The 27,500-nt window shown below is 42.5% G+C and overlaps 1 protein-coding gene across 1 annotated transcript in view; it reads left to right on the forward strand.

Annotated features, from left to right (window-relative positions):
• fras1 (Fraser extracellular matrix complex subunit 1) overlaps positions 1 to 27,500 on the forward strand; it is a 607,084-nt gene that overhangs the window by 33,428 nt on the left and 546,156 nt on the right. Inside the window, exons 7-8 of the mRNA XM_055161976.1 lie at positions 11,446 to 11,557; positions 20,459 to 20,538. Of these exons, the coding sequence (XP_055017951.1) occupies positions 11,446 to 11,557; positions 20,459 to 20,538 (192 nt within the window). The remainder of the gene's footprint in view (positions 1 to 11,445; positions 11,558 to 20,458; positions 20,539 to 27,500) is intronic.

Raw genomic sequence — 27,500 nt, forward strand, 5'->3', positions numbered from 1 at the left:
ACTAAAGCAGGATTAGATCAGAACTTCTGTAAACACAGAGACGCTCGCTGCGGTTGACGTCGTCGTGTCACAAGTCACATTTAACTGGAAATGTGAACGACCTCGAAAAAACATCGGATTTCACAAAAAAATCGGAATTGAGCGTTAAACCTGCAGACTGAACGTAGACTAAGAGAGTCACTCGAAACAAAATTAGTTGGGGAACGAAATTAGAACCCGATTTAAAGCTCAAAAGAGTCGATTTTGTGTAATATTAGACCTTTAATATCCAGAAATGAGGAGTTTAGTTTTTTTTTTCCTTACATCCTTAGGGAGAACTGCTTTCCTACACCTACACTTTTTCTCGCATATGAATATAAATCTTTGTATGTGAAGCCGACTGTTAAAAAGTACTTATAAAACCAGAGTAATACATAAAACATTCTATAGGAGCCTTAAAAAGATTCCTCCAACCTAAACCACAAAAGCAAGTCACATTACTGCTACAAAAATCTGTAATAATTGTGCGTTTGAGGCCCGAGCCGTTCCCTCGCTGCATGTGAATGAGGGTTTGTGGTGGTTCCCGGGCTGGTTCAGCACTCGGGATCAGAGCTCAGTCTTATTAAAAGTGAAGATTCCTCGACTCTTTGGACATCACACGGTCCTCAGAACAGGAAGTGCTGACGGGTCCCTGCTCCGCGAGGCTTCTGCCGCTAATGCCGACGCCGAAAACGGAGGCAGAAAACGCTCGCGCAGGACGAGGAGGATCGGCTCTGCGAGGTTCAAAGAGACTGGGCCCAAGGTGTGAAGGAGGAGTGAGGAAGATCATTTGGTCCATCAGATTTGGAACTTTATACATCGCTGAAATTCTCACAAGATGTTTGAGGTTTTTTTTTTTTCAGAATGTTACTTTAGGTGAAGTTTTTCAATATGTTTCATATTCAACATAAAAATTTCACCTTTTAAATATTCAGCAGTAGAGGTGTAACAATATCCAAGTCTCACGATACGATATCGTCAACGTATCAACCTCACGGTACGATATTTATTGTGATATCGTGGGAAAGCTCCTGATATTATGATATTATACATAATAAGGCTGACATTATAAAATCCTTTGACCGTCATTTGGTAAAACATTTATTGTCATTTTCATATCAATGACATTTTGATTGATTGATTGATTGATTGCATTTATATAGCACCTTTCAAGACCCAAAGAGCTTCACAGTTCATTATTCAGTCACTCAACACTCAGTGGTGTAAACTACTACTGTAGCCACAGCTGCCCTGGGGCAGACTGACGGAAGCGAGGCTGCCAACTGTGCCATCTGCTCCTCCGACCACCACCATCACTCACACACATACACTTTCATACAGGGCAATGTGGGTGAAGTGTCTTGCCTAAGGACACAATGGCACTGGCGCCTCCTGTGGCTCCTGGAGGTCCTAGTGTCTCCATCCAAGTCCTGCCCAGGCTCATCTTGACGGGATCAGGCTTTGACGAGCTGGTGTGGCCACATTTGAACAGCTTCAAAAGCCTTTGAAGTTGAAGAGCAAAAATGTTATTCGTAAATGTTTTAGTACGACTTTGGTTTGTCTGAGTTACTGCGACCGTAGTCAGGAGCCTCGCAGAGTCCGACAGAAGCTGAGCTTTTTTCAGAGTTTATGCAAATGAGCCATGTGGCTTTAAGTTTTGTTCTGTAAAACATAAACAAATGTGGCAAAGCTGCATCAAACTCACATTACTCAGTGTGTATTTTAGTCCTCGTCATAGGAAATAAAAAGAAAAAATGTTTAATGCAATGGCATTTTATATTTCGTTTCAGTTTAGGCACTAACCTTTTAAACCCAACGTCACCGTGGAAAATGGATGCAAATCGTTTACGATGTATTTTGTTATTTCTTGAGCTGTTGTGAGGCAGCGCTGTTGTAAATGCTTCATGTATTGTTTTTTCTGATTTTCTGAACACGTTTTTGAAAATTTTCGGCGTGTCGGCTCATCAAGTGACTTAAAAGACGGTGGTGCATCTTGGGCGCACAGACCGATGATACGGCTGCAAAGGATTATGGTCCATGTAGTTTACTGTGTTATGCTCCACAGGAGCCGACTGAAAATTCTTATTTTTGCCTAAAGAAACAGTTTAAACTGTGACAAAACCAGGACGATATTGTGGCAATTTTACTACAACAATATCATGACATCACCAGTATCATTACACCCCTGTGCAGCACAGATATTTTCAAGTCCTCAAATTGAACAGTCCAAATTCAGAATTTAAAATTTGCAAACAACGATCCAGGCGCCAAAGCAGAAGCATCGATCCTGTGAGTGACGACGACAGAGGCTGTTTCCTATAAAATTGTTTCACACAGATATTTTGCCACAGAAAACCATTAACGGGAAGTACGTCTAATCCTACATCCTGTTTGTCGTTCTCGTCTGTGTTCAGGATTTACACTGAAGAAATAAAAGAGATGAGGTTTTGATGAGTCGAATTCTGACCAATCAGATCACTTCACTGCACCATTTCCTGCTTTCTTTACTTCGGCTCGACTGCTTCTGCCTTGGCATCTTGCATTTTCTTACAGATTTTTTCACTGCAAATTTTACAGTTTTCTGAATTTTGACTTTTGAATTTGAGGGCTTGAAAATATTTAATATTTAATGGGTTATTTTTTATATTGAATTTTAAACACTTTGAAAACGTACACAATTTCATCACAAAATTCAGCAGCGTTTCAAATTTAAAATGTGATAAAACAAATTATCTTAGACGAGAGATCGAGTCATGGAGTGAACCGAAAATGACTCTGAACCAGTGTGAAAAATAAAAAATCCACATTTTTTCCCCCCAGTTTGGAGAATTTTTGTGTTTTTAGGTTTAAATTTTGACTCCCTGATTGGAAATGATTACATCACACTAGGGAATTCTCAAACTGTTACCTAGCAACCGCGCTGGAAACTAGGCCAAAACTCTTCTAATATTCACACAGATTGTTTTTCACAAATAAAAAGATGAGAAAATAAAGTTTCTTGCGTCTAACTGAATGTTTGGGTAGAATTCTTCCAGCGTGATGTGTTTAGAATAATAATAAAGTCGTACATTTGGTAAATTTACTCCAGAGTTTGTGGTGGAATTGTGGCCACAGCTGCCCCGGGACAGACTGACGGGAGTGAAGCTGCCAAACTGCAACATCAGCGTTTTTCTGCTAAAGAGTTTAATATAAATAACAACAATGATGTTCATGAAATGTGACAAATATTTTACACACAAAATCATCACAATCTGTGTTTCGTTCGTTCATTCATTTTTCAAAAAAAAAAAAAAAAATAAGAAAAAAAAAAAAAAACTATTTTCAGATTTAAAATTTAAGAAAACGATAAAGATTTTATTATTATTATTTTTTTTTTAAAGTTTTTGTGACGTAAACTGTGATGCTGAACTTCTGCGCTGCATACAGACTAAACCAGGACTAAACCAGGACTAAACCAGGACTAAACCAGGACTAAACCAGGTCTGAACCAGGACTAAACCAGGTCTAAACCAGGACTAAACCAGGACTAAACCAGGACTAAACCAGGACTAAACCAGGTCTAAACCAGGTCTGAACCAGGACTAAACCAGGACTAAACCAGGACTAAACCAGGTCTAAACCAGGACTAAACCAGGTCTAAACCAGGTCTAAACCAGGTCTGAACCGGGACTAAACCAGGTCTAAACCAGGTCTAAACCAGGACTAAAACAGGTCTAAACCAGGACTGAACCAGGACTAAACCAGGACTAAACCAGGTCTAAACCAGGACTAAACCAGGTCTAAACCAGGTCTAAACCAGGACTAAACCAGGACTAAACCAGGTCTAAACCAGGACTAAAACAGGACTAAACCAGGTCTAAACCAGGTCTAAACCAGGACTAAACCAGGACTAAACCAGGACTGAACCAGGACTAAACCAGGACTAAACCAGGACTAGACCAGGACTAGACCAGGACCGAACCAGGACTGAACCAGGACTAAACCAGGACTGAACCCGGACTGAACCAGGACTAAGACTAAACCAAATCAAGTATGAACCAAGGACCAATGATTAAAGTGGAAATGAACAAAAATACCAACCACAACCAAACACTTTATAAAGAACTAAACCAGGACTAAAACAGGTCTTAAATAGGCCTAAACTCTCTTCAGGTGAGGAGGATTCAGGTTATGTCAGGGCTAAATCTGGACTAAACCGGATTAGGCCAAACCAGGTCCTTTCTGAGTCCGTGTGAGAGCTGGAGTCTGGAGGAGCTGCAGGTGCAGATAAAAGCTCATCCCTCACTCCCACAGAGACTGAACCAGGACTAAACCAGGACTGAACCAGGACTGAACCAGGACTGAACCAGGACTAAACCAGGACTGAACCAGGACTGAACCAGGACTAAACCAGGACTGAACCAGACTGAACCAGGACTGAACTCAGGACTAAACCAGGACTGAACCAGGACTGAACCAGGACTGAACCAGGACTGAAAACCAGGACTAAACCAGGACTGAACCAGGACTGAACTAAACCAGGACTGAACCAGGACTAAACCAGGACTGAACCAGGACTAAACCAGGACTGAACCAGGACTAAACCAGGACTGAACCAGGACTGAACCAGGACTGAACCAGGACTAAACCAGGACTGAACCAGGTCTAAACCAGGACTAAACCAGGACTGAACCAGGACTAAACAAAGACTAAAATAGGACTAAACTCAGGACTAAATCAGGACTGAACCAGGACCTAAAACCAGGACTAAACCAGGACTGAACCAGGACTAAACCAGGACTGAGAGAGAGAGAGATGAGAGAGTTACAGAGCAGATAGAAAAAAGAGCGAGAGAAGTGAGCGAGAAAGCAAGAGAGACAGAAGAGAGAGAGGAAGAGGAAAGAAAGAGGGAGCCAGAGAGAAAGAGAGGAGAGAGGATGAATAAAAGAGAGAGAGAGAGAGAAAGAAAGGAGGGAGGGGAAAGAGAGGAAGAGAGGGAGAGAGAGAGCGGAAGATGGAACAGAGAGAGAGAGAAAGAGAAAGACAGAGGAGACAGAACAAGAGAGAGAGAAAGAGCAGAGAAACAGCAGAGAGAGAGGGAAAAAAGAGACAGAGGAGAGAGAACAAGAGAGAGAAAGAATGAGAGAGGGATGGAGGAGAGAGAGATAGAAAAAAGAGACAAATGAGAGAGACAAAGGAGAGAGAATGAGAGAGGGATAGAGGAGAGAGAAAAAGAGAGACAGAGAAGGACAGAGGAGAGAGAGAGAGAGAAAGACAAATGAGAGAAAAAGAGTGACAGAGAAACGGAGGAAATGGAACGAGAGAAGAAGAGAGAAAGAATGAGAGGGATGGAGGAGAGAGAGATAGAAAAAAGAGACAAATGAGAGAGACAAAGGAGAGAGAAGAAGAGAGAGAGAGAATGAGAGAGGGATAGAGGAGAGAGAAAAAGAGAGACAGAGAAGGACAGAGGAGAGAGAGAGAGACAAATGAGAGAAAAAGAGTGACAGAGAAACGGAGGAAATGGAACGAGAGAAGAAGAGAGAGAGAAAGAATGAGAGAGGGATGGAGGAGAGAGAGATAGAAAAAAGAGACAAATGAGAGAGAAGAAGAGAGAGAACAAGAGAGAGAAAGAATGAGAGAGGGATGGAGGAGAGAGAAAAAGAGAGACAGAAGGACAGAGGAGAGAGAGAGAGAGACAAATGAGACAAAAAGAGTGACAGAGAAACAGAGGAAATGGAACGAGAGAGAGAGAGAGAGAGAGAGAAAAAAGAGACAAATGAGAGAGAAGAAGAGAGAGAACAAGAGAGAGAAAGAATGAGAGAGGGATAGAGGAGAGAGAGATAGAAAAAAGAGAGACAAATGAGAGAAAAAGAGAGAGAAAAGAATGAGAGAGGATGGAGGAGAGAGAAAAAGAGAGACAGAAAGACAGAAGAGAGAGAGAGAGAGAAATGAGAGAAAAAGAGTGACAGAGAAATGGAGGAAATGGAACGAGAGAGAAGAGAGAGAAAGAGAGAGAGAGAGAGAGAGAGAGAGAGTCGTTATGATTAAAAAGTGACGTAAAAGTAAAACAGAATTCCAGGTGGACGTCGTTTCAAACCCGTGCGTTCAAATCGATCGCCGTCTCCTCGTTTTTCTCGTTCTTCCGTCGCTCGACTTTTTAACGAGTTCTTCCCTCGTTCTCAAACACGCTTTTCCTCTTTTCCTGAGTTTGATCCGTTGAAACGCGCCTTTGTATTATTTTACGCGACAGATTCGTTTTCCCACGCGCGGTTATTTTTATTTTAATACTTTCTGTACGTCGCCATGGTAACGGGATCTTCAACGGGTTCCGACGAGCGCGAGACCTTTTCCAAAAACTGTTCGCTAAAGGTCACATTTAGTCGTAATAAGTTTAATTTTTTTATTATTTTTTTTTTTTTTTTTGCAACATTTCGTGCTCAAAAGAGAATCTGGTTTTTGCATTAATTCTATTTCACATTTCACATTAGAATAAGTAAAAAAAAAAAAAATTGAGTAAAATGTGCAGATAAATTGTTTACATTTATTACATTTACAATAATCAGGAAGTGCGTGTTAGCAGGCTAGTTATCATCACCTTTACACTGCAAAAACTCAAATCTGGCCAAGTTAAGATGACTTTTTTCATCACGATTTGAGTCAGTTTCGCTTTACAAGTAAAATTTTCTGCCAGTGGAAAAAAACTTTTTGAACTTAAAATAAGAAAATAATCCATTTAAAACAAGGACTAAAACAGGACTGAACCAGGACTAAACCAGGACTGAACCAGGACTAAAACAGGACTGAACCAGGACTAAACCAGGACTGAACCAGGACTAAACCAGGACTAAACCAGGACTAAAACAGGACTAAAACAGGACTGAACAAGGACTAAACCAGGACTGAACCAGGACTAAACCAGGACTAAAACAGGACTGAACCAGGACTAAACCAGGACTGAACCAGGACTAAACCAGGACTAAAACAGGACAAAACAGGACTAAAACAGGACTAAACAGGACTGAACCAGGACTGAACCAGGACTAAAACAGGACTGAACCAGGACTAAACCAGGACTAAACCAGGACTGAACCAGGACTGAACCAGGACTAAAACAGGACTAAAACAGGACTAAAACAGGACTGAACCAGGACTAAACCAGGACTAAAACAGGACTAAACCAGGACTAAACCAGGACTAAAACAGGACTAAACCAGGTCTAAAACAGGATTTAACAGGACCATGTTGCATGGACGTGTTTCTTCGTCTTCTATCAATAATATTTTTAATTTGTTCTCTTTTTATTTTCTTTTATCAGACAAAACTTCTTATGTGAAGATTTCCTCGTCTTTGTTTCTCTACAGCAAATCAAGTTATTCAAAGTATTCAGATTACATTACTCACTTTAAGTAATTTAATGGATTATGTTACAAACTACATTTTGGGGTATGTAATCTGTAATCTGTAGGGGATTACATTTTAAAAGTAACATCCCCAACACTGTGCACCGAAAACATAAGTTCTAATTATTTGTCTGAGCATAAGTTATTTGTCTGAAACCGTCAAACTTTGGTCGGGTTTTTCATGCTCAACTGTAGACGGACTAATATTGTTGCTTTACTCAAACGTGCGAATGAAACAAAACACAACTCCACGTCTGTTTGCGATGAGGATACAACATTATTACATGATTTAAAGCTCACAAGAGTCAATTTTGTCCAAGTCGGGATGAGATTCTTGAGGTCCAGGCTGGTTAAGGCAGATTGAATCAAAGATGGTTAAGGAAATGTGCATTTTTCATTCCACTTCTTCTAATTCCTGGCATTCTTTGACACATTGTTGTTCAGTCGTTTGGTTCATTTGGTTTTCCGATGATTCGTGTTATTAGTTTCTTTTTTCCGGAAGAACCAATGAACCAAACAAATGAACAACAATTTGTCAAAGAATTCCAGAAATTAGAACAACTGGGATTGAAAACGGCACATTTCTTTAACCGTCTTTGATTCAATCTGCCTTAACCAGCTCAAGAATCCCAACCCAGAATGTGAGAAAATTGTAAAAAGCAGCTCGCCTCGCACGGAAAAAAACCTTTTAAATCGGACTATTCAACGTATCTATTGACCTTAATCTTCCCCCTTAAACTTCGTGTGCACATTTGCAAACGGCGCGAGTGAAGCTGCGCACTGTAATCACGTCTAAAGCAAACACCGGAGCCGCTCGCCGTTCACGGACGATAAGCTGATGTACACAGATCTCCTTAAGTTTCGTATTTAAAGCATCGGGCGGCGCTTTGGGGAGACGCCTCTCTGGCTCCGGCGCGCAGTCCCCCGCTCTAACAGTCTAACGCGCGCATTTATTTCACTGATTGTGCTGCCACGGGGCCCAGAGACGCTTTATTCACCGCAGTTTATGTAGAAACTCTGAATTATAACGCGGACGAACGGGAGCAACCACCAAACGAGCTCAGTTATTGGTCCATACAAGGAAACAGGTTGTTTTTGAACATTTTTAAGTCATTAATTGTCAGCAAAAAAGTTTAGAGATCACATATTAAAGGTCCTACATTACACAAAATGGACTCTTGTGAGGTTTAAGTCGTTGTTTCCTCCTCAAAAAACAGACCTGGAGTTGTGTTTTGTTTCATTCACGTGTTTGAGTAACTCTTTAATATTAGTCTGTTTATGTCTCCAAAGCTCAAAATGCTCTGTTCAACCTTGTGATGTCATCAAAGAACTGTCATAAAATCTGGAAAGTGAACCCAAAATGGCGTTGTGTTGTTTTCAGTGATCAGTGCTCATTCTTCTCTCTCGCTTTGTAGAAACCATGTGACCTCGCAGCATTAGGATCCGTTCGCTCGACAGTAGGCGGATACTTTTTTATTTAACCAATCGCTGCTGTTTGGTCGTGACGCATGTAATGCTCCAAATCCCGTAGGAAGAAGGACAATAACGTCTTTCCCCTTGATAAAATTCACCAAACATTCTCTTTGTTCTGGCTTTAAATCCTCGATTTCAGGAATCGTTGACAACACAGAATGTTTGTCTTCATCTACATCTCGACGCTTTGTTTACTGTTGTGTTGTTCCACAAAAGAGACACAGACAGACGCCACCAGTTTGATGTTGCTGATTGGCCGGTGCACTGTCTCCAGCTTCTGGGGTTTTTCCAGAACATCTAGTGCAGTGGTGCTCAATACGTCGATCTCGATCTACCAGTCGATCTCCAAGGTCGTGTGGGTAGATCGCGTGTCTCGTCTCGGACTCGCGTTTGGACTCGGTCTTGTCTCTCACTCGAGGTCTGACACTCAACAAGTGTGATCATATTTCATTACGGCCGCTGCTGTTGGTAATAAACTTGTAGCGGGTGCAGGAGCGTGTGGGGCGTCTCAGTGCAGCCTGTGCGCTCATTTGAAACCCGCGGAGACTCTACGGCGCATCACAAACACACACGCTCCCTATGCACGGCTCGTCTGCGACAGCGTGTGCCCTCGTGTACCAGCGTGCATCACAGGGCAGGTTCAACTTCCTAAACATCCTACCTGTCCACCTGCCTCACGTCAGCACGCCGCCCCTCGCCTTTTCACGCTCTCGCTCCTTCCTGCGTACAGCGAACACAAGCCCCTCCCACAGTGCGGCTGATTAGAAGAACAAGACCAAACGTGAAGCAAAAACCAGTCTAAATTTGGGTTCCAGTGTTGGCACAAAGCAGGTCTACAGCATAGAGCGGATCTACAGAACAGACCAAGTTTGTCTAACAAAAGTGACAAATGCATCTGTGTTTGTCACGATGTGCGTTTGGTTTGGTAAACGTGCAGAGGCTGGTAAATATCACTGCAAAACCAGAAAAGAATGAAACTCCAGTTTGGAACTTTAAAAAACAGGTTTAAAAATCTTCCTTCACTTTTTTTCACAGTTTTGTGTAAAGTGCCAGAGGAAGTTCTCTTAAAGAAGAGGTTCTCAAACTGTGGGGGAGGGCTCCAAAAAAGGGGCACAGAGTGTTTCAGTGCAGTTTGTTTGGCTTGTATTAGGTCGATCATTATGACTTGGTCATTTTGTAAGTAGCTCACATGATGAAAAAGTGTGAACAGCCCTGGTCTAGTGTTTTCTGATTCCTGGTCTAGTCGCTGGAGAGAAATGAAATTGAGTGGAGGCACTAGGTGGCGCCAGACTGACTAGTGCTCATTTTGACTTACGCATTACTTCCTGAATACCAGTCTTATGCCACAAAATGTCTGACGTCAGAAACATGCAGTCGGGGCTAGTGTGGGCTCAGAGCAGACAGGCTGAGGTGACTTTTAGGCACTTTGATGATTTGAATTTTTTAAAGTTCATGTTGTAGAAATACAAAAAGAATCCCTACAAAATCCAACCTTTGTGAAAGTTGTGGATGCCCCGACAGAGCAGGGGTAGTTTGAATTCCCAAAAAATGCCTTTTTTCTGGGCCCAAGCTTCCGAGAGCTGCAGAAGCTGGAGCCCCATGTTGACAGCTCCTTTTACCTTTAGTTCAGTGGAGATTGAAAATTCCAGGGCAGAAATGATCCAGTTGATTCTATTGAAGGTTTGTGGAGTTTAAAAACACAGTAGAGCACTTCCTGTATCACCACATGACGTCACAAGGTGGAACAGAGTGTGTTTTTCTGTTTGAGAGAAGAACTCAGCCTAAATGTGCAGGGTTTGTGTGTTAAGTTAAACATGTTTGAATGAAAAAAAACACAACTCCAGGTCCGTTTGTGACGAGTAAATGACATTAGAACAGATCAGAAAACAGTGTAACATGAGCCCATTAAAACACAGTTGTACAGAATAAACCATTAAGTGCTTTATAATTGCTAACTAACAAAAATTTACAACTAACCATCAAACTGTGGTCCCTAAACTAAAGTGTTACCGCAGAACTAAAATGTTTAACAGCGCACTTTCCCGTCTGCAGTGAGTCCAGAACGAGAACATATCACACAAATCCTCACGTTTTTGCACCAGCTTACAGTTCGATTTTGAATTTTATTGTTTTTTTTTTTATCTTTGATTGGTCCGGTCTCACGTTACATCTCGGACTTCATCCAAATTCACTCCCCCGCGAGCTCTGAGTCTTCAAGTTTCATCTAGTATTTATACAGTTGTTTTTTTTTCGTTTTTAGCTTTATGCATTTTAACACTTTTTGTTTATTGTTTTATTTATGGTTTACTGTCTTGTATTGTATTTATTTGTCTGTGCAGCACGTTAGAAACTGTCATGTTTGCAAAATGTGCGATGGAAATAAAGTGGATTGATTAGATTGAACACACAAATCCTGCATATTTAGGCTGAGTTCTTCTCTCCAACGGAAAACACTTTGTTCCAAGAAGTACAAAAAAAACAAAAGTGCTTGAAGTTACAGTGATTATTTAAATGTAATTCTCTCATTCATTTATTTATTTTTTTTTAAACATGTTGTGATTGTGTTTTCTTGCAGGGTCAGACTGGAGTTCGACGCCCGGGTCAGTGCTGTGAGGAGTGTGTCTGGCCCAAAGGCAGCTGTCTGTACGAGGGGACCGTACGTTACCATGGCGACATGTGGAACGGCTCGACGGTAAAAAAAAAAATATATATATATATATTAGGGGTGTCAAATTATCACGTTAATTGCGATTAATTAATTACAGTCATATTTAGCGCGTTATGTTTTTTAATCACGTTAATCTAATTTTTAATCTCTAACTTTAGTGTTTCTGTATGTGAGTTTCTTTATTATAAAACCTGTTTTTATGTGTTGTTGGGACAACAACACACACAAAAAAACACATTTATACATTTTTTTTATTTCGGTAATTCCACTCATTGCCGGAAACCCACACAAAACGCGCGCAGTAACAGCGATGTAACAGAGCAGCAGTGCACAGGTAAAAACGCATTCGTGTCTTGGAAATTCTTCTCCCGACGTGAAATATAAAAGAAAATAACAAATATAAAATCGCCTACAACTTAAATGTCACTGGTGAAAACAACCTGCATAGACTCATGATGTCTGCACTACTGTCGTATAGTGACTGCCACATGGACACACACATGACACACACACACACACACACAACACACACACACACACACACACACACACAAACACACACCTTCATCATCGTCATTAACCTGAGAACGCGTGGACCACGTTTCCTTCCGTAGTTACTGCGTGGACACCGACCTGCTCCCGTGAGCCGCGTGTGGATCGTGTTTTCTCGCTACGCGGCGTAAACCGCGCTTCCTCCTGTGAACCTCTAAACCAGAACTAACACCAAGACTAAAACCAGGACTAAACCAGGTCTAAACCAGGACTAAACCAGGTCTAAACCAGGACTAAACCAGGACTAAACCAGGACTAAAACCAGGACTAAACCAGAACTAAAACCAGTACTAAAACCAGAACTAAAAACCAGAACTAAAACCAGGTCTAAACCAGGACTAAACCAGAACTAACACCAGGACTAAAACCAGGATTAATTTTTAATATGGTTAAGGAAAGACTGGACTTTTTATTGTCTTTAAGTCGACAAAAGTTATTATGTTCAGATTTCCTCGTCTTTGCTACTTTACAACAAACAGTTTCTTATTCATGGAGACTTGGGCTCAACAGACAATTTGGAGAGATTTGTTAAACAATAAATGACTTTTATAAAGTCACTTTTTTTTTAAATCTATATCAGTCTTTTGATCTGCCACAATAATGTAATAATGAATTTAAATGAAAATACCTCAAATTGAAGGCTTTTCTCAGCAATTTTTAGGTGAGATTAAAATGAGATTAATTAGATTAATTTATTACAGATCATAATTAATTAATCTCTCAATTTTTTTTAATCGCATGACAGCACTAATATATATATATATATATTTACCTCACATTCTGGGACGTACAGAATGAAATTTTAGGTCTGTTTTAGTTTAGATTTGCGCTGGGTACTGCTAAAAACCCTCTCTGTGGTCTAAAAAAGTACTTTTGGTGGAGAAAAAAGGTACAGAAAACAGGTCCTGGTACTTACATTTTAGTCTGAAGCTTTTTTATAGACTCCAAGTACAAGTTTTGTTTAAGTCATCCTCTTTGAAAAGTTCTAGATTATGAAAAATTGCCTCTCGTGAGCTTTAAACCCTTTTCTCAAAAACACACCTGGACTTGTTTTGTTTCATTCCCACATGTTTTGAGTTGTGATGGAAATTTATATTGTGGGAAGATTTTTCTCAATCTGTCTTTGTGTAAATGAAAAAGGAAGAAGAAAAAAAAAGGAAATTTTTCTGATTTACCTGCAGCAAAAGAGTGTTGCACCTCAAATCAGCTGTATGTTTGTGTTTGTTGTAAATTGTGCAGTGTCGGGAAATCTGCGTTTAACATTCAAGCCTTTGTCAATATTTTTGGCAAGAAAAATGAGAGGATGCAGTTGTTTTTAGAGTTCCTTGTTTCTTTTTAGATATATTTTTATTAGTACCGTATTTCCCGCACTATTAGGCGCTCTGGATTATAAGACACACTGTCATTAAATGGTCTATTTTCGGTTTCATATGTTTTTATTCATGTGAAAACAGATATAGATATGTCACTCAAACAACACATGTACACACACTTTTTTCATTTTTATGCAGATAAAACATAACCAATAAAGTTAACTAACAAAAAACAAATCACTCGAGAAATGGGAGTAGCGTCATACAATGTAATAATAATAATAGAATGATAAAAAAATATATTACTACTAATTTTAATAACAAATAAAACATTTAAGAAATACAATAGGATAATAATTAATTAAATAAATTAAATAATAATAATAATAATAATAATAATAATAATAATAATAATAATAATAATAATAATAATAATAATAATAATAATAATAGAATTATAAAAAAATACACTTACTACTAATATTAATAACAAATAAAAAATAGAAGTAATTAATACAATAAGAATAATTTAAAGAAATATAATAATAATTGTAATAATAATAATAATAATAATAATAGAATGATTAAAAAATACACTACTACTAATATTAATAACAAATAAAAAATAGAATTAATTAATACAATAAGATAATAATTAAAGAAATATATAATAATAGTAGTAATAATAATAATAATAATAATATATAATAAATAATAATAATAATAATAATAATAATAATTTTTTTAAAGGGGGTGGGTAGGTGGTTGGTTTAGACTGTTTTAAAAAAGTCAATAAATGGCTGCCACTTTCTAAAAAATGTCTTTATGTTCCTTTCTTGGAATACCTAATCTTCTCTACTTTCAAAAAGGACATAGCTTCATTAATCCATTGAGTGCTGGATGGGGTAAATGGTCTATTTTCGAACTTTTTTCACAAATAAACCGCACCTGACTTTAAACGAAACACACTCTGGGATCGCTGGATTGTCGGCGTGTTCGCAGTGACTCGGTTGTTCAGTCGTGTCTAGAAGCGGCACGTCGCACTCGCTTTTTCGGTTCATTCCTCCGTTCCGTTCCTCGTCGGCGTGGAGTGATGAGTGTGTGTGTGTTTCTCTGTGCGGTCGCTGTCTGCTCCGTGTGTGTTTGCGGCTTTGTAGTTTACTGAAGTCGTACTGCGACACCTGGTCGTATTTTTATGGGGTTCGAGGCTTAAGAGCGCGTCTAATAGCCCGGAAAATACGGTACCCGCCTACCGTCGAGCGAACGAATCCTAATGCTGCGAGGTCACACAGTTTCTACGAAGTGAAACCGGCTCATGAATCAGGCTAAATGAGCACTGGCCACTCAAAACAATACGACGCCATCCTGGGTTCACCTTCAGGTTTTATTATAGTTTTGGAACAGAGCATTTTGAGCTTTGGAGATGTAAACAGACTAAAAATAAAGAGTTACTCAAGCACGTGAATGAAACAAAACACAACTCCAGGTCTGTTTTTGACGAGGAAACAACATTAGAACACGACTTAAACCTCACAAGAGTCAATTTTGTGTAATGTAGGACCTTTAGTATGTGATCTCTAAACTTTTTTGCTGACAATTAATGGCTTAAAAATGTCCAAAAACAGTCTGTTTCCTCGTATGGACCAATAACTGACCTCGTTTTGTGGTTGCGCCCATTCCATGGATTGTCGGCGTGTTCGCAGTGACTCAGTTGTTCAGTCGTGTCTAGAAGCGGCACGTTGCGCTCGTGGTTTTTTCGGTTCGTTCCTCCGTTCCGTTCCTCGTCGGCGTGGAGTGATGAGTGTGTGTGCGGGTGTGTTTCTCTGTGCGGTCGCTGTCTGCTCCGTGTGTGTTTGTGGCTTTGTAGTTTACTGAAGTCGTACTGGGACGCCCGAGTGGATTCGTGTATGGGGCGCTCTGGATTGTGGCGCGCGGTCGTTTTTTATGGGGTTAGAGGCTTAAGATGATGTGGAAAATACGGTATTTGTTTTGTTTTGCCTGTTGGTTTTTATCGATGTCCTAAAAAAGTCCAATTGGTATCAGAAAACTCATTCGTTGTGATTGGTTCTTCCAGAAATTCCATATATTTTGAACTATCTTAAAAACAAAATGAAGGCCTTATCAACGCCGGCTGTAGAAACTTGACTGTCCTTGACGACTTTGCGCCTGTGAATTTCTTTAATGATTTTTTGTTGTTACAGAAGATAAGGATGTTGTATGTTTTATTATTATTATTTATTATTTTCTCGTCTTTTCTTCAATATCCTGTTGTGGAAAAAAAATCTATATCTCTTGATGATAAATATTTAATCCATTTGCGAAGCCAGATGAGTTTTTGGAATACAGACAAAAGTTTATTGTTCTTGATATGGACAGAGACTAGACCTGGACACAGACCAACAGACTCACCTCAGCAGCAGTGTGTCCCTCGAGCTCTGAGTATTTATACAGAAATACAAGTGACATACACATGAAAGCAGAGTGACACTTGTCTCACAGGCTGCTGCACACGTTTGACGACAGGTAAGAAAACACACAGTCTCCTGAGGGATGGAGACAGTTGTTTCCGCTGAGTCTTTCCACATGTCACTGACTGGTTTGGGTCGTATTTAGAAATCACATTTATTTACTCAAAGACACATTGAGAGAAATCTTTCCACAGTATAAATTTCCATCACAATCCTATGAAATAATAATAATGATTCATCAGTCGGGTTTTACTTTATTTCACTTTGTAGAAACCCTCTGACCTCACTGCCTTAAGGTTCGTTCACACCAAAGCGTCAAAAAACACCTTGACGTTTCTATTTGGAGCCTTTGCATTTGAGTTCAGACGCCCGCGACGCTCGTGTGTTTGACTCCGTGGACGAACGGGACAAAAATACTTGATGCGCGTCCGTTGCCCTGGAAACAAGAGTCGGTCCTGGTCTTTTCCCAAAACAATGTCAGACCAAACTGAGAGACTTTAGTGTTTTTATGACATAAAACATCAGCGGAGGAGATCGGGTCAAAGACTGGGGCGTAAATATATTTATACTCCACTAATGACACTGGATCAGTCCCGGTCTAGTCCTGGTCTAATACCGGTCTAGTCCTGGTCTAATACCGGTCTAGTCCTGGTCTAGTTGTGGTTTAGTCTCAGTCTATTCAGGGTCTAGTCCAGGGGTGGGCAAACTACGGCCCAGGGGCCGTATGCGGCCCTTTAAACCTTTTAATCCGGCCCGCCGAACTGGAATAAATTACAATAATAAACCTTGTTGATGTTTTATTTGTCATGCATTTCCAGCGTTTCCCAGTAGATGGCGACACTATATATACATTGAGGTGCGGCGTATTATGTTGGCTGCAATGCTTTATGGGAAAGTGTTCTTACAGGAGTTATTTGGACCATGAGTGAAGTAGTTGGTGCTTAAGATATAAGATGCACTGCTTCCAGTTTGAGTTGGTAAAAATCAGTCAAGGAAACTTATGTTCTCTGAGTTGTAATAATTAATGTGCACAACATGTTGGAGTCAGGTTTTATCACAGTCACAGGTGTGTGTCTGTGGTTGTTTGGGTGAGCTTTGTCTTTAAGCTGTTTCCAGTCATATTTGAAAATGATAAACATTCACTGGTGTTGTGCAGTGGAGCAGGTCTCAGCAGCTTCATGTTCTGAATCTTTCACATCAGTGATGAAACATGTAGCGTCTGAAGTCCTGGATAAATGTGAATAAGAAAGTAATGAATCTGAGCTTTAAACACGTCATGTCCTGTCTTCTGTCCGGCCCTTCAGTCAAACTTTAGGACCCTATGTGGCCCGCGAGCCAGAAAGTTTGCCCACCCCTGGTCTAGTCCTTGTTTAGTCTCGGTCTAGTCTCGGTCTAGTCCTTGTTTAGTCCCGGTCTAGTCCATGTTTAGTCCTGGTCTAGTCTCGGTCTAGTCCTTGTTTAGTCCCGGTCTAGTCTCGGTCTAGTCTCGGTCTAGTCCTTGTTTAGTCCGGTCTAGTCTCGGTCTATGTTCTAGTCTCGTCTAGTCTCGGTCTAGTCCTTGTTTAGTCCCGGTCTAGTCCATGTTTAGTCCTGGTCTAGTCCCGGTCTAGTCTCGGTCTAGTCCTTGTTTAGTCCCGGTCTAGTCCATGTTTAGTCCTGGTCTAGTCCCGGTCTAGTCTCGGTCTAGTCCTTGTTTAGTCCCGGTCTAGTCCATGTTTAGTCCTGGTCTAGTCCCGCTCTAGTCTCGGTCTAGTCCATGTTTAGTCCTGGTCTAGTCCATGTTTTGTCTGGTCTAGTCTCGTCTAGTCCTGTTTAGTCTGTAGTGTCTAGTCTGGTTTAGTCCTGGTCTAGTCGGTCTAAGTCTCTAGTCTCACCTGAATGATAACTAGTCCTTCTAGTCCTGTTTAGGTCTAGTCCCGGAGTCTGGTCTAGTCTCGGTCTAAGTCTCTCTATGTCTGAAAATCTAGTCCGGTCTAATCTAGTCCATGTCTAGTCCTGGTCTAGTCCAGTCTAGTCTAGTCGTCTAGCGGAGTCCATGTTTAGTCCCGGTCTAGTCCTATAAATTTAGTCCCGGTCTAGTCTATGTCTAGTCGTGAAGTCTAGTCTGTATGTTTAGTTCCCGCGGTTATGTCCTGTTCGTTTATATTTATGAGTTTTTCAGAGTGTGTTCGGCCCTTTAAGTTCGGTTTTAGTCGCAGTCCTCGATTAGCTACGACGTGATTTTCTTTAATTGTTTAGGGTGTGTTGAGCCAGAAAGTTTCCCACCCCTGTCTAGTCCTAGTTAGTCTTCGGTCTAGTCCTCGTCTAGTCCTTGTTTAGTCCCGGTCTAGTCCATGTTTAGTCCTGGTCTAGTCCGGTCTAGTCCTTGTTTAGTCCGGTCTAGTCTCGGTCTAGTCTCGGTCTAGTCCTTGTTTAGTCCGTCTAGTCTAGTCGTCTAGTCTAGTCTCGGTCTAGTCTAGTCTCGTCTAGTCCTTGTTTAGTCCCGGTCTTAGTCCATGTTAGTCCTGGTCTAGTCCCGTCTAGTCTCGGTCTAGTCTAGTCTGTTAGTCCCGGTCTAGTCCATGTTTAGTCCTTCTAGTCCTCTGGTCTAGTCTCGTCTAGTCCTTGTTTTAGTCCCGGTCTAGTCCATGTTTAGTCCTGGTCTAGTCTCGTCGTCTAGTCCTTGTTTAGTCCATGTTTAGTCTCTTAGTCCTAGTCCTGGTTTAGTTCGGTCTTAGTCTCGGTCTAGTCCCGTCTAGTCCGGGTCTAGTCCATGTTTAGTCCTGGTCTAGTCCCGGTCTAGTCCCGGTCTAGTCCATCGTTCTAGTCCGGTCTATCGCTGGTCTAGTCACCAGTGATTCTCGTGAAGTGCGTGGAGTTTAAAAACACGTGGAGCACTTCCTGTATCACCACGTTAATATTTATTGTCATTTGAGCGCGCGTGACGGATGAATGAATTAATTGTGAAACGCTTTATTTGTTCGTTTATATTATGAGTTTATTGTGCAGAGTGTGGATGAAAATAACGTAATTCAGGCCTTTATTGTAATCTGTTGACCTTTTTTTTTTATGGTTTTAGTTACCGATACTGATAAATAAAATGCTGTTTAAGAAAGAATGTGAAAAATGAGCAGTCCCAGAGTAGTTTAGTGTGAAATCTGAGGCGCGATCACAACGTCAGGCTTCATAAAAACTCTACGACGTGATTTTCTTAATTGAAAATAAAAATAAACGTTTAGCGAGCCTATGTGGTCCCCTAGTCCATGTTTAGTCTAGTCTTGTTTTAGTCCCTAGTCTCCCTTGTTTAGTCCTAGTTGTAGTTGTCTAGTCTTCCTCGGTTAGTCCATGTTTAGTCCTGGTCTAGTCCCGGTCTAGTCCTTTAGTCCTGTTTAGTCCTAGGTCTAGTCTCGGTCTAGGTTAGTCTGGTCTAGTCTCGGTCTAGTCATGTTTAGTCTAGGTCTAGTTCCCGGGTCTAGTCTCTTGTTTAGTCGGTCCTAACTTAGTCCTGGTCTAGTCTCGGTTAGTCTCGTCTAGTCCTTAGTCTTTAGTCTCAGGTCTAGTCCAGTTTAGTCTAGTCGGTCTAGTCTCGTCTATCCAGGGTCTAGTCTCGGTCTAGTCCGGTCTAGTCCTAGTCCGGTCTTCTAGTCTGTCTAGTCCTAGTCCGGTCTGTTTAGTCCCGGTCTAGTCTCGGTAGTCTAGTCCTTGTTTAGTCCCGGTCTAGTCCATGTTTAGTCCTGGTCTAGTCTCGGTCTAGTCCTTGTTTAGTCCCGGTCTAGTCCATGTTTAGTCCTGGTCTAGTCTCGGTCTAGTCTCGGTCTAGTCCTTGTTTAGTCCCGGTCTAGTCCATGTTTAGTCCTGGTCTAGTCTTCTAGTCCTTGTTTAGTCTCGGTCTAGTCCTTGTTTAGTCTCGGTCTAGTCCTTGTTTAGTCTCGGTCTAGTCCTGGTCTAGTCCCGGTCTAGTCCTTGTTTAGTCCCGGTCTAGTCCATGTTTAGTCCTGGTCTAGTCTTGGTCTAGTCTCGGTCTAGTCCCGGTCTAGTCCTGGTCTAGTCACCAGTGATTCTCGTGAAGGTGCGTGGAGTTTAAAAACACAGTGGAGCACTTCCTGTATCACCACGTTTAATATTTATTGTCATTTTGAGCCGCGCGTGACGGATGAATGAATTATTTGTGAAACGCTTTATTTGTTCGTTTATATTTATGAGTTTATTGTGCAGAGTGTGGATGAAAATAACGTAATTCAGGCCTTTAATGTAATTGTTGACCTTTTTTTTTTAACGATTTTAGTTACCGAAACCGTAAATAAAGTGCTGTTTAAGAAAGAATTCTGAAAAAGTGAGCAGTTCCCAGAGTAGTTTAGTGTGAAATCTGAGGCGCGATCACAACGTCAGGCTTCATAAAAACTCTACGACGTGATTTTCTATAATTGTTTCGTCCTTTTCTGAAATTCAATCACGAAACTTTGACTGCATTAGAATTGGCTCTCAAATATAATCAGTCGTGTGGTGATCGATGGCTCTCCCAGGTGTAATACTGTTGGTGGTGTGTTCTTTTCCAGGCCGCCTCCTCCTCCTCCTCCTCCTCCTCCTCCTCCTCTTCGTCTTCGTCTCCGGGCTGCGAGTTCTGCTCCTGTAACAGAGGCCAGGTGCTGTGCCAGAGAGCGGAGTGCGAGGAGGTCCACTGTCCGCAGGTAAAAAAAACACACAAAACAAACCAAAATATGATTCAAACGCCACTAAAAATGCACTGTAATCATAGACTGTTACATAAATACTTCCTTTAAACTATACTTTGTTGAAAAATGTAAATGTATAACACGGTGATATTTTCCTGTTTTCACATTTTGGGCAATTTTTTTTTTATTTATTTTATTTTTTCGGTAATTACACTCATTGCCGGAGACCAGGTCATTCCACTAGATCTAGTTTAGATCTAAATCAGGTCTAAACCAGAACTAAACCAGGACTAAACCAAGATTTAACAGGACTAAACCAGGACTAAACCAGGACTAAATCGTGCTGCGCAGATTTGTCTTCTCTTCTATCAATAATATTTTTAATTTGGTTCAGTAAAGTTTGGGCTTTTTATTTTCTTTAAGCAGATAAAACTTCTTATGTGAAGATTTCCTCGTCTTTGCTTCTCTACAGCAAATCAAGTAATTCAAAGTATTCAGGTCTTCGGTCTTGAAGGAGCTTGGACTCGGTCTTGACTCGGTCTTGGACTCGGTCTTGGACTCGGTCTTGGACTGGTCTCGGTGGACTCGGTCTTGGACTCGGTCTTGTCTCGGTCTTGAAGGTGTCTTTGGACTCGGTCTTGGACTCGGTTTGTCTCGGTCGGTCTTGGACTCGGTCTTGGACTCGGTCTTTGGACTCTCGGTCTTGTCTCGGTCTTGAACTCGGTCTTGTCTTGGACTCGGTCTTCGGTCTCGGTCTTGGACTCGTCTTTTGTCTCGGTCTTGAAGGTCTTGGATCGTCTTGACTCGGTCTTGTGACTCGGTTTTCTCGGTCTTGAAGGTCTTGGACTCGGTCTGTCTCGGTCTTGTCGGTCTTGAAGGTCTTGGGTCTTGTCTCGGTCTTGACTCGGTCTTGTCTCGGTCTTGTCTTTCGGTCTTGTCTCGGTCTTGTCTCGGTCTTGGAGGTCTCGGTCTTGTCTCGGTCTTCTTGGACTCGTCTTGTCTCGGTCTTGTCTCGGTGGTCGGTCTTGGACTCGGTCTTGTCTCGGTCTTGTCTTGACTCGGTCTTGTCTTGACTCTCGGTCTGTCGGTCTGTCTCGGTCTTGGAGTCTCGGAGTCTTGTCTCGGTCTTGTCTCGGTCTTGTTTGACTCGGTCTTGTCTCGGTCTTGGACTCGGTCTCTGGGTCTTGTTCTCGGTCTTGGACTCGGTCTTGTCTCGGTCTTGGACTCGGTCTTGTCTCGGATCTCGGTCTCTGGACTCGGTCTTGTCTCGGTCTTGGACTCGGTCTCTCGGTTGGACTCGGTCTTGTCTCGGTCTTGGACTCGGTCTTGGACTCGGTCTTGTCTCGGTCTTGTCGGTCTGTCTCGGTCTTCTCGTCTTGTCTCGGTCTTGTCTCGGTCTTGTCTCGGTCTTGTCTCGTCTTGGACTCGGTCTTGTCTCGGTCTTGGTCTCGGTCTTGTCTCGGTCTCTTGGACTCGGTCTTGTCTCGGTCTTGTCTCGGTCTTGGACTCGGTCTTGTCTCGGTCTTGGACTCGGTCTCGGTCTCGTCTCGGTCTTGTCTCGGTCTTGGACTCGTCTCGTCTTGTCTCGTCTTGTCTCGGTCTTGGACTCGTCTTGGACTGTCTCTCGGTCTTGTCTCGGTCTTGGGTCTTGTCTCTTGGAGTCTTGTCTCGGTCTTGGGACTCTGTCTTGTCTCGGTCTTGTCTCGGTCTTGTCTCGGTCTTGGTCTTGGACTCGGTCTTTGGTCTCGGTCTTGGACTCGGTCTTGTCTCGGTCTTGTCTCGGTCTTGTCTCGGTCTTGTCTCGGTCTTGGACTGGACTCTCTTGTCTCGGTCTTGGACTCGGTCTTGGACTCGTCTTGTCTCGGTCTTTGTCTCGGTCTTGGACTCGGTCTTGGACTCGGTCTTGTCTCGGTCTTGTCTCGGTCTTGGACTCTCGGTCTTGTCTCGGTCTTGTCTCGGTCTTGGACTCGGTCTTGGTCTCGGTCTTGGTCTCTCGGTCTTGTCTCGGTCTTGGACTCGGTCTCGGTCTCTCGGTCTTGACTCGGTCTTCGGTCTCTGGTCTTGACTCGGTCTTGTCTCGGTCTTGTCTCGGTCTTGGACTCGGTCTTGGACTCGGTCTTGTCTCGGTCTTGTCTCGGTCTTGGACTCGGTCTTGTCTCGGTCTTGGTCTCGGTCTTGTCTTGTCTCGGTCTTGTCTCGGTCTTGGACTCGGTCTTGTCTCGGTCTTGTCTCGGTCTTGGACTCGGTCTTGGACTCGGTCTTGTCTCGGTCTTGGACTCGGTCTCGGTCTTGTCTCGGTCTTGGACTCGGTCGGTCTGTCTCGGTCTTGTCTCGGTCTTGTCTCGGTCTTGTCTCGGTCTTGGACTCTCGGTCTTGGACTCGGTCTTGGACTGTCGGTCTTGGACTCGGTCTTGTCTCGGTCTTGGACTCGGTCTTGTCTCGGTCTTGGTCTCGGTTGTCGGACTCGGTCTTGGACTCGGTCTTGGACTCGGTCTTGGACTCGGTCTTGGTCTCTCGGTCTTGGTCTCGGTCTTGTCTCGGTTCTCTCGGACTCGGTCTTGTCTCGGTCTTGGACTCGGTCTTGGACTCGGTCTTGTCTCGGTCTTGACTCGGTCTTGGACTCGGTCTTGTCTCGGTCTTGGACTCGGTCTTGGACTCGGTCTTGTCTCGGTCTTGACTCGGTCTTTGGACTCGGTCTTTGTCTTTGTCTTGGTCTTGGTCTTGGACTCGGTCTTGTCTCGGTCTTGGACTCGGTCTTGGATCTCTTGGTCTTGGACTCGGTCTTTGTCTCGGTCTTGGACTCGGTCTTGTCTCGGTCTTGGACTCGGTCTTGGACTCGGTCTCGAAGGCGTTTCATATTTTCGTGTCTTGTATCTTTCGTGCTTTGGGTCAAATCTGCACCACTGAGATGTGAGTTTTGAGAGTTTTTGTCTTTATTTCTAACTGTTTAACTCATTTTCTTTCCTTTTTTTCTTCCCACTTTTCTATTCGGAGCCGAGACTCTGATCTTTAACACAAACCTGAGTGGATTTTCCGAGCACGAGTGGGTCTTTGAGGAGCCGGACGTCCAGACTCAGTCCCGGTTCTTCCTCCACTGTTTTTGATTCTGTTTTATTTTGCGAGCGGCGCTGAGGAGGGATTTGGGATTTGGGATTTGGGGACGTGACATCGCGAGGAGCCTCGGCCAAAGTTCAGACACGAGAGACGCAGAAAAATAAGAAAGGAGAAAATGTGATTGTGCCATAGAGATAAAAATACTACAAACGAAATACTACTGCAAAGACTCTTCTGAGGAAAAGTATTTATACTGTACTGTACTTCAGGTGTTAATCCTGCGCTGGTTTAGTCCTGTTTTAGTCCTGGTTTAGTCCTGGTTTAGTCCTGGTCTAGTCCTGGTTTAGACCTGGTTTAGTCCTGGTTTAGGCCTGGTCTAGGCCTGGTCTAGTCCTGGTCTAGTCCTGGTTTAGACCTGGTTTAGTCCTGGTTTAGCCCTGTTTAAATCCTGGTTTAGTCCTGGTTTAATCCTGGTTTAGCCCTGGTCTAGTCCTGGTTTAGACCTGGTTTAGTCCTGGTTTAATCCTGGTTTAATCCTGGTTTAATCCAGGTTTAGCCCTGTTTAAATCCTGGTTCAGTCCTGGTTCAGTCCTGGTTTAGTCCTGGTTTAGTTCTGGTTTAGACCTGGTTTAGGCCTCGTTTAAATCCTGGTTTAGACCTGGTTTAGTCCTGGTTTAGCCCTGTTTAAATCCTGGTTCAGTCCTGGTTTAGTCCTGGTTTAGACCTGGTTTAGTCCTGTTTAAATCCTGGTTTAGTCCTGGTTTAGTCCTGTTTAAATCCTGGTTTAGTCCTGGTTTAGCCCTGTTTAAATCCTGGTTTAGACCTGGTTTAATCCTGGTTTAGTCCTGGTTTAGTCCTGTTTAAATCCTGGTCTAGTCCTGGTTTAGCCCTGTTTAAATCCTGGTTTAGACCTGGTTTAATCCTGGTTTAGTCCTGGTTTAGTCCTGTTTAAATCCTGGTCTAGTCCTGGTTTAGCCCTGTTTAAATCCTGGTTTAGTCCTGGTTTAGACCTGGTTTAGCCCTGTTTAAATCCTGGTTTAGCCCTGGTTTAGCCCTGGTTTAGTCCTGGTTTAGTCCTGGTTTAGTCCTGGTTTAGCCCTGTTTAAATCCCTGTTAAATCCTGGTTTAGTCCTGGTTTAGTCCTGGTTTAGTCCTGGTTTAGTCCCGGTCCGTCCAGTACAGTGAGACCCCGGGCGCAGTGACCTTGGCCTGGATCCTGGACCAGATCCAGACCTGAGACTCTTAATGACTCTGATCTGATTATCCACAGCACTGATGCATGAGCCCATTAAAGCTGCCCTGGAATGTGCTTATCCTGGAGAAAGTCCCGATCTAGACCTGGTTCTGCACCAGTCTAGACCTGGTTTGGTCCTTGGTTAGTCCTGGTTTAGTTCTAGTCCAGTTTTAATACCCACTTTACCTCTTATGTGTTTCTGTTTTTGTTCCTAATGTTTTACTTATTTGGTTAAAATGGATCTGAAATGTGATCCAGGTTACGTTCTTGTTTAGTCTGGTTTAGTCCTGGTTTAGTCCTGGTCTAGACCTGGTTTAGTCCTGGTCTAGTCCTGGTTTACTCCCGGTTTAGTCCTGGTTTAGTCTTTTTTTTTTTTTTTTTCTGGTTTAGTCCTGGTTTAGTCCTGGTCTAGTCCTGGTTTAGTCCTGGTTTAGTCTTAGTTTAGTCCCTGGTCTAGTCCTGGTCTAGTCCTGGTTTAGTCTTAGTTTAGTCCTGGTTTAGTCCTGGTCTAGTTCTGGTCTAGTCCTGGTTTAGTCCTGGTCTAGTCCCTGGTTTAGTCCTGGTCTAGTCCCTGGTTTAGTCCTGGTCTAGTCCCTGGTTTAGTCCTGGTCTAGTCCCTGGTTTAGTCCTGGTCTAGTCCCTGGTTTAGTCCTGGTCTAGTCCCTGGTCTAGTCCCTGGTTTAGTCCTGGTCTAGTCCCTGGTTTAGTCCTGGTCTAGTCCCTGGTTTAGTCCTGGTCTAGTCCCTGGTTTAGTCCTGGTCTAGTCCCTGGTTTAGTCCTGGTCTAGTCCCTGGTCTAGTCCCTGGTTTAGTCCTGGTCTAGTCCCTAGTCCTGGTCTAGTCCCTGGTTTAGTCCTGGTCTAGTCCCTGGTTTAGTCCCTGGTTTAGTCCTGGTCTAGTCCCTGGTCTAGTCCCTGGTTTAGTCCTGGTCTAGTCCTGGTTTAGTCCCTGGTTTTAACTGCTGTAATCCTGAATTAGATCCTGTTTAGACCCTCTTCAATCCTTATTTAATCCAGTCTTAATCTGGGTTATCTTGAATTTAGTCCTGGTTTAGTCCTAGGATTTCAATAGGTTTTATTTCTGGTTTATTTAATTTTTTGGTCCTTAGTCCTGGTTTTCAGTCCTGGATTTCCTGTTGTTAATTTAGTCTAGTTGGTTTATTTAATCCTTTGTATCCTGGTCCTAGTCCTGGTTTAGTTCTCCTTAGTCCTAGGTTGGTTCTAGTTTAGTCCTGGTTTAGTCATAGTTTAGTTCTGGTTTGTCCTGGTTTAGTTTCTGGTTTAGTCTGGTTTAGTTTTTAAGTCCTGGTTTAGTTTTTAGTTTAGTCCTGGTTTAGTCTTAGTTTAGTCTTAGTTTAGTCCTGGTTTAGTCCTGGTTTAGTCTTAGTTTAGTCCTGGTTTAATCCTAGTTTAGTCCTAGTTTAGTCCTGGTTTAGTCTGGTCCTTGGTTTAGTCCCGGTTTAGTCCTGGTTTTAGCCCTGGTTTAATCCTGGTTTAGTCCTGGTTTAGTCTTGGTTTAGTCCCGGTTTAGTCCTGGTTTAGTCCTGGTTTACTCCTGTTTAGTCCTGGTTTACTCCTGGTTTAGTCCTGGTTTAGTCCTGTTTAGTCCTGGTTAGTCCTGGTTTAGTCCTGGTTTAGTCCAGTTTAGTCCTGGTCTAGTCCTGGTTAGTCTGGTCTAGTCCTGTTTTAGTCCTTTAGTCTGGTTTAGTCCTGGTTTAGTCCTGGTTTAGTCCTGTTTGTCCTGGTTTAGTCTAGTTTAGTCCTGGTTTAGTCCTGTTTAGTCCTAGTTTAGTCCTGGTTTAGTTTAGTCCTGGTTTAGTCCTGGTTTAGTCCTGGTTAGTCCTGTTTAGTTAGTCCCTTAGTTTTTAGTCCTGGTTAGTCCTGTTTAGTCCTGGTTTTGGTCCTGGTTTAGTCCTGGTTAGTCCTGGTTTAGTCCTTAGTTTAGTCCTGGTTTAGTCCTGGTCTAGTCTTAGTCCTGTCCTAGTCCTGGTTAGTCTGGTTTAGTCTGGTTTAGTTTAGTCCTAGTTTAGTCCTGGTTTAGTCCTGGTTTAGTCTAGTCTAGTCCTGGTTTAGTCCTGGTTTAGTTTAGTTTTATCCTGGTTTAGTCCTGTTTAGTCCTTTAGTCCTGGTTTAGTCCTGGTTAGTCCTGGTCTAGTCCTGGTCTTAGTCCTGGTTTTAGTCTAGTCCTGGTGGTTAGTCCTGGTCTGGTTTAGTCCTAGTCTAGTCCTGGTCTAGTCCTGGTTAGTCTAGGTAGTCCTTTAGTCCTGGTTTAGTCCTGTCTAGTCCTGGTCTAGTCCGTTTAGTCTTAGTTTAGTCCTGGTTCTGGTTTAGTCCTGGTCTAGTCCTGGTCTAGTCCTGGTTTAGTCCTGGTCTAGTCCTGGTATAGTCCTGGTCTAGTCCTGGTTTAGTCCTGGTTTAGTCTCTTCTTTTAGTGTCAGTTTTATGTAGGTCAGTTCTGTGTAATCCGGGCGTCGCTATGGGAACGCTCTGAACCTGAACTAATCCCTTTGTGATCCCGGTCCTTTTCTCCGGAGCCGGACTTTCCTCCGGAGACTCCGACTCTGCAGAACGACTTTACACCTCGTTCAGACTTTACACAGTTTCAAACGGGACAAGATCTCGTGAGATTTTTTTCCAAGTGTTTACATTTGGATTGGACTAAAAACAGTTCTGGGTTGGTGAGTTACAGCT

Source organism: Boleophthalmus pectinirostris, unplaced genomic scaffold, assembly GCF_026225935.1.
Source record: "Boleophthalmus pectinirostris isolate CB_2022bp ecotype Guang Dong unplaced genomic scaffold, ASM2622593v1 HiC_scaffold_4, whole genome shotgun sequence".
In the NCBI taxonomy this organism is placed as follows: domain Eukaryota; kingdom Metazoa; phylum Chordata; class Actinopteri; order Gobiiformes; family Gobiidae; genus Boleophthalmus; species Boleophthalmus pectinirostris.